The sequence below is a fragment of the Dipodomys ordii genome, unplaced genomic scaffold, assembly GCF_000151885.1.
Source record: "Dipodomys ordii isolate 6190 unplaced genomic scaffold, Dord_2.0 Scaffold158, whole genome shotgun sequence".
In the NCBI taxonomy this organism is placed as follows: Eukaryota; Metazoa; Chordata; class Mammalia; order Rodentia; family Heteromyidae; genus Dipodomys; species Dipodomys ordii.
Window position 1 is genome coordinate 3,292,195 of NW_012267374.1, and position 21,036 is coordinate 3,313,230.

General features: G+C 38.0%; 1 protein-coding gene across 3 annotated transcripts in view; it reads right to left on the reverse strand.

The window, feature by feature from the left end:
- Positions 1–886: 886 nt before the first annotated feature.
- Rngtt (RNA guanylyltransferase and 5'-phosphatase) overlaps positions 887–21,036 on the reverse strand; it is a 259,489-nt gene continuing 239,339 nt past the window's right edge. For 2 of the 3 annotated variants that reach the window (XM_013032875.1, XM_013032873.1), the window contains 3 exons: positions 5,190–5,313; positions 3,330–3,529; positions 887–3,225 (listed from right to left, as the gene is read on the reverse strand). In XM_013032875.1, coding sequence (XP_012888329.1) covers positions 3,366–3,529; positions 5,190–5,313 — 288 coding nt within the window. In that variant the 3' untranslated portion in view covers positions 887–3,225; positions 3,330–3,365. The remainder of the gene's footprint in view (positions 3,226–3,329; positions 3,530–5,189; positions 5,314–21,036) is intronic. The other variant, XM_013032874.1, reaches the window with a different exon arrangement.

The following is a 21,036-nucleotide window of genomic DNA, read 5'->3' on the forward strand; positions in this document are numbered from 1 at the left end:
TGCAAAGCCTTTCACTGTCAGCCCCTAAGAAATCTATTAAATAGTTCAGAAGAGCAACCTTCTCCCCAAAAAGCAGCATTTAGGAGACCACCATGAGTTTCAGCTCACAACTCAGTATCTAAAAACTGTTTTGTAATGGCACTTACCTACACAAAACACCTGTATTTGGGACAGTCTTAGTTCTTGGCAAATATTCCATCATAGGAATACTGTTATTATGGTAATGGAGATTTACAAAGTATTATTGGTTTGTACCCGAGTCATGGCAAAAAACTAGAAATGTTGATCACCTGGCTATCATCAGTATTGCCATTCTATAGACAGAAAAACAGGGGACAAAGGGCTCTAATGAGAGAACACTGAACCAGAGCCCACATTTATTTCTGGGTCTATCTAGGCCAGGGAATTCTCTGTAACATCATATTTTTCATTTGAGAGTATTTGGCTCTGTTGACTTTGGCCAGGAAATACTATATGCCTTGTTCCAAGATGGCAAATTCCATGTAAAAACTTACATAGCCAACAGAACATTTGGTAGGCCATTACTTCATCATTTCAGGATATTTGCTGCGAGAGAGAAGTCTAAAATAATTAAGTACATTAAAGCAGTTTAACAGAATATTCATATAGTAGACTGCTAAGATAGAGGAACAAAAATATGAACATCATAAAGTTAAGCCTAGACCTCGAAAATAAAGTTTAAACACCCTCCCCCCATGTCAATCAAATTTCTCAGGTTCTCTGGAAGATAAATAGGTTTGCACCTCTCTCTCTCATATGAAACAAAACCAGATGGACTACGCTGGGTGTGGCTGAGTAGCAGGAGCTGATGCTAGCAACGCAAGGGACACAAAAGCCCTGCTGGCGAAACAAAGCAGACAGCACGGATGTTTTGAACCAGTAGTTTTATTACAATGCACACTGACACACAATTAGAAGGAATGTTCTGACATTTCGGAGCATTTCACAGAAAGCAAATGTAACTAACCATCCAGGCAGGAGTCATCCACACTCTTTCTAAACAAAAAGCAAAAGCTTTTTACATATAACTCAGGAGAGCAAAGTTTTCTTACTTTTATTTTTTTTAAAAAAAGCTTTATAGTCTTAGAAACAGCCATCGTGTGGTAAGTGGAGGGAAGGGTTTTCTTTATGATGTTCAAGTCCTGCCTCTCTGCCTCCTCTGCCCCCCTCCCCCAATCGCCCGACTGTCCACATGACTTGCTATGATACTGCAGATGGCAATGTGTTGGGGGCTGAGATCTACTTCTAACACCACCGATTACATTTCACTGGAACAGAAAGAAAGGATAACTTAAGAACATTAAGTCCTGCTAAAATGAGAAAGGACAGGAGACAATACCTGGGTGTATTAAAACTGAGATGCTCTTTCCACATAACTCATTTCAAAGGTTACGATTACCATAAACATTCTAACTCTATTAAGAGATCACTGGCAGAGCTCCCTTGTGTATCTGCAAAAGGGCTCTGCCTTTGCTCAGGCTTGGAAGCGAGAATACACCAACAAAAGAGTAGCTGAGCCTGCGTGGGGACTATTTGGAGTTGCATAGGCATTTTCATGTTTTAGATTCACTTTGTAAAAAGACAGATGGAACCTTGGGAATTTCCCCTTTCAACTGTCAGTGTGGCAGACAGGTGTCTGACCTCTTTTAATTCCCAAATGTACAAAAGCACTCTAGGAAAAAAAAAAGCATTAAAATAGCATTTTGGATAGATTCATTATACATTACATAACTTGGGACCAACAAACCAAAAAGAAAAAGAAAAAAAAGCCCAAGCACAATTCTAGTATTTCTTATAGAAAAGTACTGCAGGAGAAAACTTTGTTTAAAAACATTAAAACTCAGGTGCATATAAATACATTTTTGGTTTATCTGTGCTATGACATAGAAATCCTGTCAGGTTTTCAGTCTTCTAGGTAACTTGTGGGTTTTCATGTCTGGCTGAAGCAGTAGAAGAATATACACTGTTGCATATACTTACAGATATATGCATATACATATATAAAATTCAGATCATGAAAATTTGTTTTAAATACATATACTTAAAACCTGTACCTCTAAAAATAAATACATTAGCCTTTAGTTAGCTAATTCTGTTCCTTCACAAACCAATCAGGACATAGTTTCTTAATAATGGCAGATGGCCAATTAGCTGCCCTTTATACCCATTATCTATCAGTGAACATGTTGAAATTCAGATGTATTACTGAAATAACATCCCTAAAATAGTATATAGATAGAATTCTGGCTTTGAAAGTAAATGTCTTGATTTCCTTGATGTTTTGCTCCTACAAATGTCTCTGCCTTTGCCTCTGCGTTTATCTGGCAGCGCGAGAGCATGTTCTAGTGACCATATTCTAGTCCTCTGACATTATCTTCGAATCAAAGGAGTCCCTAGCATTTCCTCTGCTGTTTTGTCCAATGAAACTAATGGGACATTGTTTGTATTTGATATCTCTCTCACATACCACGGTGAGTTGTGTATTTTAATCTAATTACCATGTGCTGACACCAACGAGGTAAATCAGAGGTAGCCCTAGCACTTGAAAGAAGGCAAGTCTACAGGAGGACACACGGTAACATGGTGATGTAGACTCAAGTTCCGTAATGTAACTCAAAACCTTCACCAAAGTGGACCCACTGGATATCTGATGCTACAGGCCAAACATTCGACACATAATGTACTTCTTAAAAGAAACTATGCAAGTCACAAAAATGAAGCTTTACTCTCTTTTTACTTTTACATTTGAAAACAAATTCTTAAAATGATAAAAACCAGACTAAGCACTGTGTTTAAATTCACACAATACTTTATAACCTTGTCACTGGTTTTAATACAGGAATATCAGAAGTGTTAAGAAAAATCATGATAACTGATAGCAAGAACTTCTAATACCATTGACAAAATTCTCAAATTTTGACAGTCTGCCAAATTTGAAATCCAACTATTGAAAGTACAATGTTTTATGTGCTCACAGCTCCAGATTTTTAACTTTACAAATTAAAGGTAAAGGCTATTCATCTGTAAAAAAGGCCTCTCTTTCATTGATTTCAATCTCATTTAAAACTTTGGATATTTCAAGCTTCATATTCCACAAAGTAAGGCTGAGTTGATCAGATGTAACTAAGTGTTTAAGTCCATGATGTACTGTAGCACTGAGGGAACAAATGCACCAAATGTACACAGGCTGGCCACAGCACCTTCCTTTAAAACAAAATTCAAACGTCTATCAGCATCAGGTCACACTTGTCTTTCCATTTCTCTGGCTGTAAAAAAAAAAGGGGGGGGGGTGACAGCATTTTCCTCACTTATCTTTCCTTGTGAGACTGAGTCAGAGGCAGGGCTTAGGTTGAGGGGCACGGCCTTTTGGGGGGCGGCGGTGGCATGAGCTCTGTGTCAGGGTCCAGGTGATGCTTTCGCTTCTGTCCTTGGGAAGCAGCGGCACATCTGTCAATAAACTCAAACAGCATCTCCTTGGTGACAGGGTTTGAGATACTGTTGCACACAGCTGTGGACAAAGGAAGCACCACATGTGAGAGCTAACGAGGACACGTGACTCAGCACAGGCTAGGAGATGGTTCCTATGCTGGTATGCTAACTGTGCCACTACATGACAGGCTTCTTCTCAAACTGATCTCCTCCCTTCCCCAAGGCAAGTGCTTTTTTTGTGGCTACTCTGGACTGCAGAATTGTAAACCAGACTTTTAAATACTTGGGTAATAATGTGTCTCCAATACAGTTTTCTACTCCACAGCTTTTTCTAGGATCTAGAAGAGTGCACTGGTCTACACTGGAGTCCATGTCCAACTACAACCTGCTCTCAGAAGTGCAATGCCTGCCCAGCACTGGCCTTGCTCCTGCAGCAGGCGGTGTGTGCCACTTTACTTCCATGACTTACCTTTATAGTCAGACATACATACAATAAAATTTCCTAAGAAGAAATAAAGCATTTCCTGAGCAATCAAAATTTAGGAAGCTGGAGGCGTGGCTCAGGTGGTAGAGTGCCAGACAATGAGCAAAAGTGTCAGATATCAAATTCAAGTCCCAGTCTTAGACAAAGAAAAAGAAAACGAAAACAAAAAAGAAAAAGAAGAAGAAAAAGAAAAAGAGAAAGAAAGAAAAAATAGGAAATTTAGAACCAATCCTCCTCATTTATTCGATTTTGGGAAGAAACACACATACACACACACACACACACACACACACACACACACACACACAGGCTTTATCATTCCTACTTTTGAGATAAACTCATCTTGTCCAAGCACAGATGTTCCTCTCAATAAGAACCACTAAGTGTACAACAGTAAACTTTTAAGCTGAAAAACTTGAATTGGCCCTTTCTAAATTTTCTCACAAGCTTATTGTATCATCATCACTAACTGAAACACTCTAAAAATACGTAATTCTATTACTTGTGTGTGTGTGTGTGTGTGTGCACGGCGGTACTGGGGCTTGAACTTAAGATCTTGCACTCTTCCTTTATTGCTTAAGGCTGATGTTCTTCCACTTGAGTCACACCTCCACTTCACTTTCTCTCTTAATCTTCATTTTGTCTTTTACCTGTTTCCAGGCCCACTAAAAATGCATCAATTGGTACTCCCAGTAGTACAGCTTATAAACTTCAGTCAATTTGCATTGTTCATCATGAAAAAACTTAACTGCTCTGTATTCTCAAAGCATTCCACTTGTACCCAAAGATTACTCTGAAGGATAGCATAGCAATTTTTGTGTTTTTAAAATGGTTTTCATTTACTTTGTTCTCCATTGTTTGTAAGCTATTTTGGAAGCTGGAAATTACATTTTCCCTGCTAATTTTTTTTAAACCATCTGGCAAACAATGGTTTTTATGGTTTTGAATAGATCTGAAATGATCCTGGCTTCTGTTTTGTTGTTCAATAAATGCAACTTGTACATAGCCCAGCGCTCTGCTCTTTAACACTCTCTTTTATGTGCCTAGCACCCGCCTACCACCTTAAGAGGGGAGAATGTAAACTGGCTGGAGCCAAACAGGGTTCAGACCTGACAGGAAATCATTTCTATCAACAAGGGTGGGGTCCAAATCACTTTGTTCCATCAGGCAGAGCAGCACAGGCAGCACATTTGGGGTCCAGCACTGTAACTTCTGGTGTACAATGCCACAATCATTATTACATTGTCCTACTCACCCATGGCTGTGTTGTAGGCATTAGGAAAACTTTTGTCTGTTCTCTGTCTCATAAAGACCCAGCTGTTGTTCTCAAATTTGCATTCTATAATTTTGTTGTCATATTGTTTGAGCTCTTTTGTCACCTGTTTTAAAAGAGAATTGAGCAAAATATTTAAGTCATTTGAACGGTTTTTGCTTCCACTATGTGACAGACACATTAGGAAATACCCAAGCCACCTAGGCGACTCTTCCTTCAGAGCTGTGTGTCATCCGGAGCATGGGATCAAGCCTACAGACATGATATATACTCCCGTGCACATTTGTTTACCTGACATTTTGCAGTTGTGAAAATGGCTGTCAATATATAGCAATTAAAAGAAGCTAAGCAGAAAGCAGCCACTGCTGGGCCAAATGCAAATATGTTACCATGGAGACCAATGCCTCCAACAGTGCCTCTGTCTTTCTGGCTTTCAGCAATTGAGGATATTGCCCAGGTTTCAACTTTCAGAAGATCTCACCATCCTAAACTCCTATGTCAAAACCTAAGCAATCCTCTTTCTTACACTCAGACAAAAAAAAATTGTACCTAAGGAGTAAACACTAGGCTCAAATCCAGGCAACATGTCTCCTAAATATTTTGCTTTCAATCAGTGTAATTACCCAGGATTCTAATCTTTACTCTACTTACCCTTTCTACGTCCCAAACTATGAATTTAGAGATGAGACAACTTTTGACTTCAGTTGGTAGGCTTCTTTGCCTTGGATGATTGAATATGGATTACAACTTTATCAAAGCTCCGAGTATCCATGGAAACCACAGAACCTTTTAAAAGATATTCTATTGGGCTATGAGGATAGTTTTCATAAAAAGGACCCCAAGCTTATCTTCGCAGTTTTCAAATCAAATGCCAGTCATGGTAATATTTTAATTCTGTCCTCGTCTTTCACAGCTAACAACTTTGCCTCACAATATATGGTAGATTGCAATCATTTAACTTCATTAGCATTATTTGAAACACTCATTTTCCTACCCACATATTCACTACCACCTAGGAATATGAAGAGATGTGCATTTTTAAAAGATGCTTTCAATTCAAGATTAGGCAGTACATCGCTTCATAAAAACTTTCAAACCGTATTCCTTTTTCTTTAATGAGTATGATATTCATCTTGATGATTTACATTTTTACCAAATCTACAGGTCCAATATCTCCAGTGGCCCTAGAATAGACCTCCCTGCTAACGTACAGCCCACTTAGCAAAGAATCATCAGTCTAGTCTCAACCATTCTGCCTTACATACTTATCAGAGGGACTCTCTTTCTCTTCCAATTCCTTCTTTATATCCAAACAATGGGCAACTTATTCAATGAGGTAGCCACTGTGGGAGTTATGCTATATGGAAAGTATTAACAGAAATAAATTTGCAAATCTTTCAAAGTCTCCATTTCTTAATTTCTGAAATAGGCAATGGATGTCTCAATTTGCTGGGTCAGTAGAAGGATAATAAATCAAAGTTTCTGGCTCACAGTAATCAGTAAAATTGGTAAGTCAATATAAAACTAAGCAATGAAACATATCCTAAGCCAGGGTAAAAAGAATTTTATCATCTTAACCATTTTTAGCTGTATAGTTCAGCCCTGTTAGGCATATTTGCATTGTTGTACAACAGATCTCTAGATATTTTTTTCATCTTGTAACACCACAACTCTTTAGCCACTAAATATCAGGTGCCACCTTGACCTAGGCCTTGCTAACCCACTTTTCTATTTTGTTTTAATGACTTTTGACTAAATTAGATACTTCAAAAATGAGAAGAATCATATAGTAGTTGTCCTTTTGTGACCAGTCTACTTCACTCAATATAATGTTCTTGAGGTTCATTTATGCTGCAGTATGAGACAGGAGTTCCTTCTTTTATTGGTGCTGAACTCAGGGCCTGAGCATTGTCCCTGAGCTTTTTTGCTCAAGGCTAGCACTCTACCACTTGATCCACAGCTCTACTTCTGACTCTGTGTGTGTAACTGGAGGTAAGGATCTCACAAGACTTTCCTACCCAGGCTGGCCTCAAACTGAGATCCTCAGATCTCAGCCTCCTGAGTAGCTAAGATTACAAGCATGAGCCATCAGAACCTAGCTTTTTTTCCCTAAGTTGTAGACATTTATTACCCATCCCAGGTATTACCATCTTATCAGACCTAAGATTTACAATACTTTTTTCCCCCATTTTACAGGTTGCTTTTTAAAATTTTGTTGATTGTTTGATGAGAACTTATAAAGTCTGCTGTAATCCTTTTATTTTTAATCTGTTGCCTATGATTTTGGTGTCATATCAAAGAAGTTGTTGTCAAATCTTATGTCCTTTAATTTCTCCCTATGCTCACTTTTCTTCCCAGTTCAAAAGTTCATGGTCTTAGGTTATTGTGTACAGATCTGCATTGTTAGGTTTCCATTTTTAAGGTACCTTTGAGTCAATTTATTATATAAGATTAAGATCCAAACTTATTTTTTGCATGTGGATATCCAGGTTCCCAATAATCATTTATTGAAGAAACTATTCTTCCTTATTGTGTCATCCTGATAATCTGTGAAAAGAATCACTTGGCAGTATATGTGAAGACATCTTTCTGGATTTTCTACTCTCTTTCCTTGGTCTATCTGTCCTTTCTATGTTGTTTTAAGAGACAAACTTTTTTTTTTTTTAAACCTGGATGACCTCAAGTTCACCATCCACCTACTTCAGTCTCCCAAAGTGTACCATCACTCTCAGCTGTCTAGTGTTTGGTTTCAGATAATCGTTGTCAGTTTCTATAATCTATCTGGTCTGCCTCCACACCAGTAATTAAGTATGTTATCTAAGTTATTACTCTTTTATAGTATGTTTTCAAATCAGGAGACCTCCAACCTTATTCTTTCTTAACTATTTTGGGTCCTGTGATTTTCCATATATATTCTAGAATTGTTTTTCTATTACTGAAAAAAAAATCACATTGGGAGTTTAAGAGAGAGTCTTCTTGGGCTAGAAAGGTGGCTCAGTGGTAGAGTGCTTGCCTTGCATGCACGAGGCCCTGGGTTCGATTCCTCAGCACCACATAAGCAAAATGAAAAAAGCCGGAAGTGGCGCTGTGGTAGAATGCTAGCCTTGAGCTGAAGAGCTAAGGGACAGCGCCCAGGCCCAGAGTTCAGGCCCCACGACCGGACCCCCCCCCAAAAAAAGAGAGAGTCTTCTAGTCTTCTTATCAATAATCACACCAACTGTCCTATCTGTTTATATGATTGACTTCTATTTGAAGGAAACTTAACTCGATTTTTTAAGTTTCAAAGTAAAACCACTAAAGGAATTATGCTGACATGAAAAGGTACACTTTGAGTACAGCTGTCAAGAAAATTTTATCATATGCATCTTACAAGAATATGCTTGCTTGCTAGTCAACAATGTTCAGTCTGTACTTTCACTGGATAGCAATTATGGTAAGTCTTTATCACATAGCTCATCATTCTTGGGTTCTCAGTTTCAGAATTGTTATACATGATGTGTTGCTCTATCTGAGTACAACAATTAAGTAGTATTATTAATGGTCTATTGTAGTGGTTTGGACAAGCAATAACACTGAGAAGCTGTTCTGAACATATTCTTTACTTATCACACCAGTTATATTCCAAAGTATTCATTTGGTTAGATGGCAAAATATATTTATCTGATAAAAAGAGCATATGTCCTATATGTGCACAAGCTAAAAACAATTTTTACTAATGGACAGACTGAAAGAATATTGGGCATACAGTGGAGAAATGTAATTTCAATATCCATATTCTAGTTTGTTAATTTGACAATAATCATCCCAGCCTATTACATATTATTATTTAGTAAAACAGAACACTATTTGGTCTTCTATAATCAACTGTTGAGTTAATGAGAGCTTCAGTGTAAAAAGAATAAGGTATTTACAAATCAGTATTTCACATCTGTACCCATAATTACATTGAATTAATGGAAGTTTTATAGCTTTTGAAATAAGCTAAACAACACTGTATTTTATATTGAAATACCCCACATGCAATATCAACTTAATGTTGTTTAAGTAGGCCAATGATCTGGGTGAGGAGACTGGCAGGGGAACTGGACCTAGCACATGCAAGAAGCAGACAGGAGCATTTACTACTGCACTTCCACATCGAGGGACAGAAACACACCTTTGCCTACTCTGGCAGTCTACTCTGGGGATGCTTTCTTTTCCTGTTTAACTTTCATTCTTTTTGCTTTTATGTATATTGTTTGTATGTATATATGTGTATGTATGCAAGTATGTGTGTGCATATGTATGTATGTATGTATGTATGTATTGATTGGTTTTCTGAGACAGTCTCTCTTATGTAGCCCAGGCTGGCCTCAAATTCAAGTTCCTCCTGCCTCCATCTCCCAAGTGCTGAGATTAACTTGTAATTTCTAAGTAATTTTAGATTAACAGAAAAATTATATAGTAGAACTGCTGTATTTCCTTTAGCCACTCTCTTCTAGTGCTTATATTTTATTTATTACATTTATCAATTCTAACAAATTGACATTGTACAAAACAATAGAAGTAAAGGCTTTATAGTTTCTCTACACTAAGACCCCTATCCAGAAAACCATATTGCATTTAACTAGCACATCACATTAATCTTTTCCAATCTATGGTGGTTTCACAGATTTTCCTTGGTATTTTTGAAGCGAACAAGTTAGACAGTTATAGATTTGCTTTTATCTTCTCTGGGAGCATGTCTGGTCATGTTAACTCTGATTAATTGGTGAGGGTAGTGTTTGTCAGGTTTCTCTACTATAAATTTACTTGTGTTTTTACTTTTCATACTCTCTTGGTTATGAGTCTTAGTTATGAGTGTCCAGCCCCACTCATAGAACTCCATATCCTGGAAGATATTCATTAAAGCTATTACTATATATGTGCCAGAGACATATGACTGTAATCTTAGTGCTCGGGAGACTGACATAGGAAGATCACAAGTTCAGTTTCAGAAAGGGCAAATAGTGAGCTCCAGGCAAACCAAGGTAACAGGGTATGTGTCAAAACACCACCAACACAAACAAAAACCAGCTAGCATAGAAGGAAGACAGACTGAGGCTATGCAAATATCCTGATGCTCGAACTTTAGTTCACTGAGTTTAGCATTCATCCATGGACCTGGCTTAAAATAATTATTAGTGTGGTGTCCCAACGGAATTTTCTGTCTTCCCTCCCTTGAACATTTCTCATCTGGACTTCTGTAAGACAGACCTGCCCCTTCTCCCTCATTTAATTGCTTATTCATTTATATCAGTATGGACTCATGAATATGTATTTTATTTCTTAGTTTATAATTAAACACTGCCTTCATTTATTGTGCTCTTTAGACTGTTTCAATTTTGGCCTCGGGAGTTCTCAGCTTGGCTGTCTTTCTATTTTGTGTCTTTTCTACATTTTTCCATGGAACCCTCTCCAAGGTATTTTAAAAAACAAAATTCCTATTTTAACAGTTTGAGTTATGCTACAAAAGTAGTGTTACCAATTGCTTTGGTCAAAATTTAACTTTTTATCAGGTGCTAGTGGCTCATGACTGTAATCCTAGCTACCAAGAAGGCTGAGATCTGAGGACTGTGGTTCAAAGCCAGGTAGGCAGGCAAGTCCATGAGACACTCTTTTTTGTTTCGTCAGTTGTGGGGCTTGAACTCAGGGACTGGGCACTGTCCCTCAGCTATTTTATTCAAGGCTAGTGCTCCCCCACTTTGAGCCACAGCTCTTCTTCCAATTTTGAGAGATTAACTGGATATAAAAGTCTCACCAGGGCTGGGAATGTAGCTTAGTAGTAGAGTGCCTGCCTAGCATGCATGAAACCCTGGGTTCAAGACTCAGTACCACATAAACATTAAAAGCCAGAAGTGTTACTGGGGCTCAAGTGGTACAGTGCTAGCCTTGAGCAAAAGAAGCTCAAAGACAGTGCCCAGGCCTAAGTTCAAGCCCCAGGACTGGGTTAAAAAAAAAAAAAGTCTCACCAGTACTTCTCTGTCTTGGCTGGCTTTGAACTGCAATCCTCAGATCTCAGACTCCTGAGTAGCTAGAATTACAGGTGTGAGCCACTGGTGCCCGGATCCAAGAGACTCATCTCTAATTGAGTACCAAAAATGCTGGAAGTAAAGCTGTGCTCAAGTGGTAGAGCATAGCTTTGAGCAAAAGAAGCTCAAGGACAGTGTCCAGGCCCTGAGCTGAAGCTCAGGGATGCACCAAAGCACCTCACATCCGTGTATATATGTGGGGGGAGGGAGGGCAGAAAGGGAGGGAGGGAAAAGGAGACGGAGGGAAGGAGAGGAAGAGGGAGAGAGAGGAAGAGAAAGGTAGGGAGAGAGAAGGGGGAGGGAGGAAAAAGGAAATTTACTCTTAGAAGTGTTAGATTAAGTGTTAGAAAAGGTCATTTCTAAGTTTATGTTATAGATTTAGCACTCTCATGCTAAAGAAATGATTGAAGGCAGTGTAAGGTTTGTCAAGGTTGTAGTATCAATAGTTTTCATAAGAACTAAACATTTATGCCGAGCGCCGGTGGCTCATGCCTGTATCCTAGCTACTCAGGAGGCTGAGATCTGAAGATCGTGGTTCAAAGCCAGCCCGGGCAGGAAAGTCTATGAAACTCTTATCTCCATTAAACCACAAGAAAACCAGAAGTGGTGCTGTAGCTCAAGTGGTAGAGCGCTCGCCTTGAGCTGAAGAGCTGAGGGACAGCGCCCAGGCCCTGAGTTCATGGCCCACAACCAACAAAAAACAAACAAACAAAAAGAACTAAACATTTTGAGGGGCTATATTAAAAATGATTTGTTATTTTATTATGTCCTTCAAGTCAAAAGGAAATAAATTACTTTTTAAAGTGCTATTGGAAGGAAAGGAGAGAGGCAGAGAAGGAAAAGCAGAGAAGGAAAGTCTGTCTCCCTGAGCACAGCAGTAGGAGCAGCAGCAACATTCACTTAATGCTCAGCTCTCCAGAGCTTTCCTGAGAAGTGTTCTCATAAACCTTTGCTTCTACTCTCTCATCATGATATACTAATTCTGTTACCTAGCTTTGGCTCCAACATCAACTTCATAGATCCACTACAGTAGACATTTAGGGGTTGATTAAATCCCAGGGAATCTTTAGCTTCAGCCTTTCAATCAAGCAGTAATGCTGACTGCTGATCAAGTAAGCAGGATTAAAGATGTAGCTTAGGGGTGGAACACTTGCCAGCTCACATGACACTCTCAGTTAGACCCTCAACATAACCAGCCAGCCACAGCTACTTCTAAGCCTTCTTCTGCCTACATCTACTTTGTTCCCTCTCCAACACAAAGCAAGATTTTAAGGCTTAAACATGTTCCATTCACCATGCCAATGAATACAATGCATTCACATACTCTACTGCTGGCTGCTGATGGTGCAGGTGAAACATTACACATCTTTGCTACTGTGGTAGTAAAGATGGCATTTCCCCCTTGAGACAATGAAAAAAAGGCAGAGCAAAGGGAAAGACCAAGATTTCCTCATACCCATGCCCCCCTACTTTTTTTTTTTACTGAGCAAGCATTATCAGCCATTCTGAAACAGTAGGATTAATTTTTATGTAAATAAATATCAAGAACATACCCAACTGAGCCCTGAGTAGATATCATGCATCCTACATTTATACTCTTATTTGAACCACAGTCTTAAAGGGTAAGAATTATATTAGTACCCCTTTATAGGCATGAAGACCAAGGTTGAGTTGTTAAAATAATCTCTCGAATAGCCAAGATTCAAATACAGGCCTTCCTACCCAAGGCTATAATGCCATACTTATTCCATTCCCCCAAGTTATTACAGACCTGGTACTCTGGAAACTAAATGTAGAATGGAACAAAGTCATTTTCCTGTACAGATTGTGGCTAAAATATGGTACAGAAATCTTGGCCCACATAAGTGCAAAAAGCCAGTTATATGGAACACAAAGACACTCTTGCAGTCATGGTGTGCAGTGTCACTGCAGCAGGCAGTGTGTTTAGACTCTAAGCTGCCTTGAAAAGGCAGAGACAACCAAAGCAATGCTCCAAAGTATACAATTCTAAAATAATTTCTAAAACAAGTTTTTCTCACCCATTCTGAATTTAAGTTTCAAACTCCCTATTCCAAAATGGAAACAAATGATTTAGTTAAATACCAAGTTATAAAATATTCTGAGTTACTAAATACCTGTATGAGTATATGTGAATATTAGCTGACTTACAGAATTAACCCAGAGAGCTGTGCAGGACAGTAACATTTTACAAACCTGGTATTCTCCTACTCCACATTTATGATGATGAGCATCATCCTTTATTCCAACATACCTTCTACTTTTTTTACTTCAATAAAACTTTTGCTGAGTTTATTCATGATCTATCTCTATGCCATAAAGTCAAACGGACTTATCTAATCCTCAGCACTGACTTGCACAGTTAACAACCTCCTGAAATCCTTTCTCTTTTCTCGGCTTCTGGCACACCATGTTGCTCCACCTCTATCCTTGCTACTCTTTCATAGGTTTCTTTGCCAACTTCTGAAGTCCTTATAGCTTTTACTTTCTCCCCCTCCAACAATCTCATTTACCTCTGCAGCTTTAAATAACACCTGTATACAGCTAACTCCAAAATCTTAACCCTTGCCAAGTTTTCTGAGCCCTAGACTCATTTTTTTTTAAATAATGAGTAGCTACTTGTCAGACACAGGTTGTGAACTGGTGAGCTAACAGTATGACAGTGTAGGTAAATGTTTGTACTTCATAAAGAAGTCTTGAGAAAGGCAGAGAATAACTTAGGACAAGGTCTATGAAGAAAACTGTATGTCACTGAGAGAAAATTTTAGGTGGGGTAGTCTAGGAAGATATTTAAAATTTACAAAATGATGAAAAGCCAGTTTAGAGAGGGGAAGAAGAAAGGAAGAGAGAATGTAGAGGAGCAAGTAGGAATCAAGAAGGACCCATATTTTGGATAATGTTTAACAATATATCCAAAGGGATTTTATTTACATGTATCGTGATCTTGGTACTGAGGTATAAAAGCAGCCCCTCAGCACAGAAATACCTCTGTAAGTTTTTTTCTCCAAATTCCTTTTGTACACTATATAGTCTTCTATAAATACACATCCATTGTATATATTTTAGCTGATTTTTTTTTTCTGGTTGGTCATGGGGCCTGAACTCTGGGCCTGGGCACTGTCCCTGAGCTCTTCAGCTCTTCAGCTCAAGGCTAGCTACCACTTGAGCCACAGTGTCACTTCCGGCTTTTTCTGCTATGTGTTGCTGAGGAATCAAACCCAGGGCCTCGTGTATGCAAGGCAAGCACTCTACCACTAAGCCACCCTCCCAGCCCCTGTTTTTTCTTTTAGCTCATGGGGCTAGGGATCAAACCAGTTCCTTGAGAATGTTAGGCAAGTACCCTAACTCTGAAACATACCCAATTCCCTACAGAAATATATATATATAGTCTGGGCCATCAATGCATCTCAGATTCCTGCAAGAATTTCCAAATTTCTCTCATTTTACATTTCCCTATGGTATTATTTTTGTATAATTTTTATATTGTGCCTGATTTACTTTTGAAAAATTTAAATCCAATCAAGGCATTCCTATACCTAAAAGAAAAAAATATATAGAAGTTAGAAAAAGGAAAATAAGTTCTCTTCAGAGAGGACATTACCTATATAGAAAGCATCTGTAAGGAGTCTCTGCAAACTAAAACTAACATGGTTGTAGGATACAAGATATTAAATACACATATACCTGGACGTGGTGTTACACACCTGGAATTCTAACACTTGTGAAGCAAAATAATAAATTCAAGGCCAGTCTGGGATAAGTAGTGAGACTGAAAAAAAAAAAAAAGGAGGAAAAAGAGGAAGGGATGAAGAGAGGAGGACATTTGGCTTAAATGTTTTAAATAATTATAATTATCATAATTATAATTTATATGTGGAAAAATGGGTAAAATATATACAAAATAGAATGCATGTAGAAAAAAACATAAGTAGATACAGAATATATTGACACTTACACCAAACATCTTCCTCCTTCCCTCCCCTCCCCTCTTTTTGAGAAATCTCAGACTGTCCTTGAGCAGTCCTGCCTCATCTTCTTGAATCAACATTCAAGGAATGTGCAACAATACCTTGCCCAAATGTACTCCTATAAGCCAATATGAATAGGTACTACTGAACCATTATAGTCATTTATAGTAACACTAAAGCTATAAAGTAATCTAAAAAATACATCTAAAAAATTGCGGCATCTATGCAATATGCTGAGAAGTACAGAAAAAGAAATTAGAAATTTTCATAAATGGACAGATATACTATACTCATGAACTGGAAGATTCAATGCTAAGATATAAATTTGTCTCAAAAGTGACCTACAGATTCAACAAAGACACAAGCAAAATTCCAACAGATTTTCCTTTTGTCAGAGTTTCACTATGTTGCCTAGGCTAGACTCAAACTTGCAATCTTCCTGTCTCAGTTTCCTGAGGGTTGAAACAGCAGGCATGTACCTGCCTAGAATATTTCATACTGACAACGTGATTCTAAAAGTCCAAGAATATTATATGAAGCACCAGAAGAACTAGAATAATCAAAACAACTCTGAAAGAGTTGCTTGGAGAAGAGCTATGGACTTCAAGACTTAATATAAGCCGGGTGGCGGTGGCTCACACCTGTAATCCTAGCTACTCAGGAGGCTGAGATCTGAGGATCACGCTTCAAAGCCAGCCAAAGCAGGAAAGTCCGAGAGACTCTTATCTCCAATAAAAACCACTAGAAATATAGTGAAAGCAGGGGTTATACTGTGGGGGAGGGACATACAAAGCAACAAAAAGATAGTCTTATAAATGCGTTAGAAACACATGCATGAAAGAAAAAACATTAAAATCCATGTCTAAGGGTTCATTTTCCTGACATCACATTATCTGACCTTTTCCGCTTGACTCATACATATACTAGATATTGCAAATAAGGGAAACCATGGGACCTATGTTTCTTTGGGCCTGGCTTACTTCACTTAATATAATTTTTTCCAAGTTTTTCCATTTCCTAACAAATGTGGCAATGTCATTCTTTCTGATGGAGGCATAGAATTCCATTGTGTATATATACCACATTTTCTTGATCCATTCATCTACTGAGGGGCATCTGGGTTGGTTCCATATCTTAGCTATGGTAAATAATGCTGCAATAAACATAGTTGTGCTGGTAGCTTTAGTGTGGTCTTGTTTGTAAACATTTGGGTAAATGCCCAAAAGTGGGATTGCTGGGTCATAGGGGAGCTCTATGTGAAGTCTTTTGAGGAACCTCCATACTGCTTTCCAAAGTGGTTGAACAAGTTTACATTCCCACCAACAATGAAGTAAGGTTCCTTTCTGTCCACATCCCCTCCAGCATCTGTTGTTGTTAGAGTTCTTGATTTTTGCCGTTCTAACTGGAGTGAGGTGGTATCTCAATGTTGTTTTGATTTGCATTTCTTTTATGGCTAGGGAGATTGAGCATTTCTTCATGTGTCTATTGGCCATCCTTCTTTCTTCTTCAGAGAAATGTATGCATTATCCTGCCCATGTAATTGTAACCCCTCTGTACAGTATGTTCACAAATAAAAAATAAATAAATAAATTTAAAAAAAACACTAGAAAATCGGAAGTGACGCTGTAGCTCAAGCGGTAGAGCACTCGCCTTGAGCTGAAGAGCGCAGGGACAGCGCCCAAGCCCAGAGTTCAAGCCCCACGACCGACAAAAAAAAAAAGACAATATAAAAAAGTTACCAAGACATTCTGGCATTGGGAAAACAGCAAAATACTAATAATATTAAGTGCTGACAATATACAAATCAATAGATCTCTCAAACATTACATCAGGATATAAAATATATAAAATGGCACAGCCATCTTAGAAAAGTTTGGCAGTTTTATTTTTTTAGAAAGTTAAACCTACAACTACTCTAAGAGCCATCAATCTTATTCATAAGTGTTACTAAAGAAAAATGAAAACCAATGTTCATATAAATGTTTATAGCAGTTTTACTTATAATCATTTAGAACTAGAACTGGAAACAACCTTCAAATGGTGAACAGTTTCAAATGCATTGTGCTAAATTAAAGAAGATTTTAAAAGCTAAAGAAAAGGCAAATTCACAGAATCAAACAACGAAAACAAACAGTTATCGGGTTTGGTTTGGGTTTTTGGTCCAAGACTGGGGCTTAAACTTGATGTCTGATATTTGTGTTCATTAGCTAGTCCTCCACCAACTGAGCTATACCTACAATCTCTGTGGTAGGGTTTCAAAGCTAGAAACTCAACTAATAAAATATTATATGGAAATTTTTTTAGGGGTAACCATACCTGTAATCTCAGCTACTCAGGTGACTAAGATCTGAAAACCATGGTTCAAAGCCAACCAAGACAGGACAGTCCAATAAATTACAGAAAAAATTAAAGAAAAATTAAATTACAGAAAGTAGCAACGAGGCTCAAATGGTAGAGCACTAGCCTTGAGCAAAAGGAGTTCAAGGACAGTGTCCAGGGCCAGAGCCCAAGGCCTAGGACTGACAAAAGAAAAAGAAAAAGAAAACTGTTTTGTATGTTTATTTCATCAGTGTTAGACAAAAACTGCACCCTAAAAGGAACAAATTTATTGTGTGTAAATTTTAAATGTAAGTTAAAATAAACTTAATATGCAAATTTAAAAATAAACCAGCAAATCCACTCATATCCATGGCTTCCCATTATAAAATGCACTAAATGACAACATAGCTCCTTATTTATTGTCTTATCTACAATTTCCTTTACATTATCTTACCATCTTTCTTTTACATCTATTATCTGCAAATTGTTAGATTTCAATTTAATAGCTTTCAATCTGACTGTGTAGTAATTATTACTAAACACTTTTTTAGTTGGAATTAAGTAGTGTTTCAAGTGTTTCACACAAATTAGTTTATATAATCCTCACCATCAACCTACAAAATAGGTATTAATAGTATCCCCAGTTTGCATACAGAAAAACAGGCAGAGGAGTTAAGTAATTTAATCATGGTTTAATAGTAAGGGGTGAATAAATATATTGATTGCATCCCTACTAGGATCTCTAATATAATATCTAGTTAAATGTATATAAAAATCCAAAGAGCCAGGCACTGGTGGCTCATATCTAATAATCCTAGCCGCTCAAGAGACTGAGATCTGAAGATTGTGGTTAGAAGCCAGCTGGAACAGGAAAATCTATGAGATTGCTATCTCTAATAAATTACTCCCAAAAGCCAGAAGTGGAGCTGTGGCTCAAGAAGCTCACAGAAAGTGCCCAGGCCTAGTTCAAGCCCTAAGACAAGTGTGTGCATGTGGGTACATGCACGCATACACGTGCACACACACAGATACAAGGAGATTTCTAGATGTGGGAAGTGAGAGTTTAAGAATGTGCATATAGGCAGAGGTAATTTTGCTTTATTAAACTAAAATTATTGGGTATGGGTGTGGCAAGGGGCACTGTTGGTTCCTAGCACTGCAAAAAAACTCAAATTTTAAATTTTTGTGGAAAAAAAAAACCTATCCCCACCCCACCCCCCTTTTTGGCTATGAATCTAGGTTCTAGGATAAAAATGTATTACAGGAGACAACAGCAGAAAAAAACTTATGGCCAATCTTGCTTCTTGCATAATAAACTAGTAAGTATCTTCAAGTACTGACTTCCACTTGGAATACTCTGTATGTTGGAGACAAGGTGATATCCGACTGATGAAGAGCAAAGGGGATAATGTTGTCTTAAACTAAGCTCAGTATCTGGCAAATTTACTTTTATTATTTTCCAAATGCACATGATTCTGGCTGGTATCATATCTACTGTTTGTTATTCTAGATGCAGCACAAACCACAAATCATAGCAAATTGCAGAATTTCTCAATCATTAAAGATTTACAATAGGTTAATTTTAAAATGAGTTCCATTTCACAGCTGCAAAGCTTTTGTCAGATTTCTACACCAAATGAGAAGCCATTATTGGACCGAATGACCTTTCCATGGTCACGATGAGCAAAAGGAGAAGGTTCTGTGAAGAAAAAAAGGTGCATCTGCCTCATAGCCAGGCACTGGTGGCTCACTCCTGTAATCCTAGCTACTCAGGAGGCTGAGATCTAAGGATCGCGGTTCAAAGCCAGCCTGGGCAGGAAAGACCGTGAGACTCCTATCTCCAATAAACCACCAGAAAACCGGAAGTGGCACTGTAGCTCAAGTGGTACAGTGCTTGCCTTGAGCTGAAGAGCTGAGGGACAGCGCCCAGGTCCAGAGTTCAAGCCCCACGGCCGACAAAAAAAAAATTAAAAAACAAAAAAGGTGCCTCTGCCAGTTAAAGTCAGGTAATGGTAAAGGCTTTACTATACAAGTAAACTGGATGGCAATATATATTGGTTCCTGGCATGGTGAGTACCATTCATTCTGAGAGTTAAAAACAGAGCAAGCATTCATCACCATTAACATGAGGCTAAGGATAAAGGGCAATATACATGTCTAATACTAACTTTCCTTTATAAATAGTTATAAAGTTCAGCTGATAATGCTCATTTTTTGTACAACCAATATAATTGCAAAGGTGCCAGATTGATAGTCTACCTATTTTTTAAAGTGACAGTTTTTCTTATCATTGGACTTTTTCTGTCTTTGTTTTTCGAGATAGGGGTCTCCTTATATACTCTCAGGCTAGCCTGGAATTCACTATGTTGTCTAGACTGGCCATGAATGCATGATCCGTCTGCCTCAGACTCCCAAGGGAAAACATTATAGGCATGGACCATCATAACTGACTTGAAAATCATTTTAATGGTTATTAAATACCCTTGTTTAACACAGTTCACAAGAAAGTGGGCATGAGCTAAACAATTCATTAAGATACCAACATAGCTCAAGGACTTTCAAGGACTTCTAACAACTGGATACAATCACATTAATTTTAAATTTCATTTTAAATGAATTAATTAATTGAAAAAATTTAGACAGTCTTGATATATATAGAGAGAGATATATCTATATAGTCCAGGATTGCCTTGAACTCATAATATCTTCTATCTGAATCCCTTCAGTGCTGGAATTACAGGAGAATGTATTACCATATCCTGCTCAATTATCACTCATTATAAATTCAACTACTCAACCATGTTCTTCCTATAGTGTACAGACTTCAAGAGAACTGTCTTCTAGGTACACTTCTGTGTGTATAAAGCAGTAAACCAAAAAGTTCAATGACAAATTATTTGCTTGCTGTTTGGCCTAGTACTTAGAACATCAACAATAATGATAAGCTTCTTCTCCATGACCTTAACTCTTTCTTCTTACAAATGACTCCATTCACCTTAGCAGCCTTAATGATCACAAAGCCCACCAACCCATTCAACTTTTGAATAATTAGATTATGGTGGAATCATCTGACAAAATTGTCAGGATTTCTTTCTTATAAGCTTATATAAAATCAATGCAGACTCACTGAGACCTCTGTCCACAGGAGCTATAGTCTGCTTTTGGTATTTCTCATCAGTCATTTAGAGTCATTACCCTTTGTCATTAAAAATTGTATCTTCTTTGAGAAGGAATATTTTGAGCCAGGTGTCATTGGTAAATCCTAGCTACTTAGGAAGCAATGACTGAGAGGACTAGGTGTGAGACTAGTCTGGGCAAAAGTGAGTTTTCATCTCAATGAACAGCTGGGTGTGATGGAGTATGCCTGTCACCTCAACTACAAAGAGGGCTGAACTTGGGAGAATCATGGTCTAAGGTAAGCTGGCCAAGAGAAAATTGAAGTTCTATTCCCAAAATAACTAAAGCAAAAAGTTC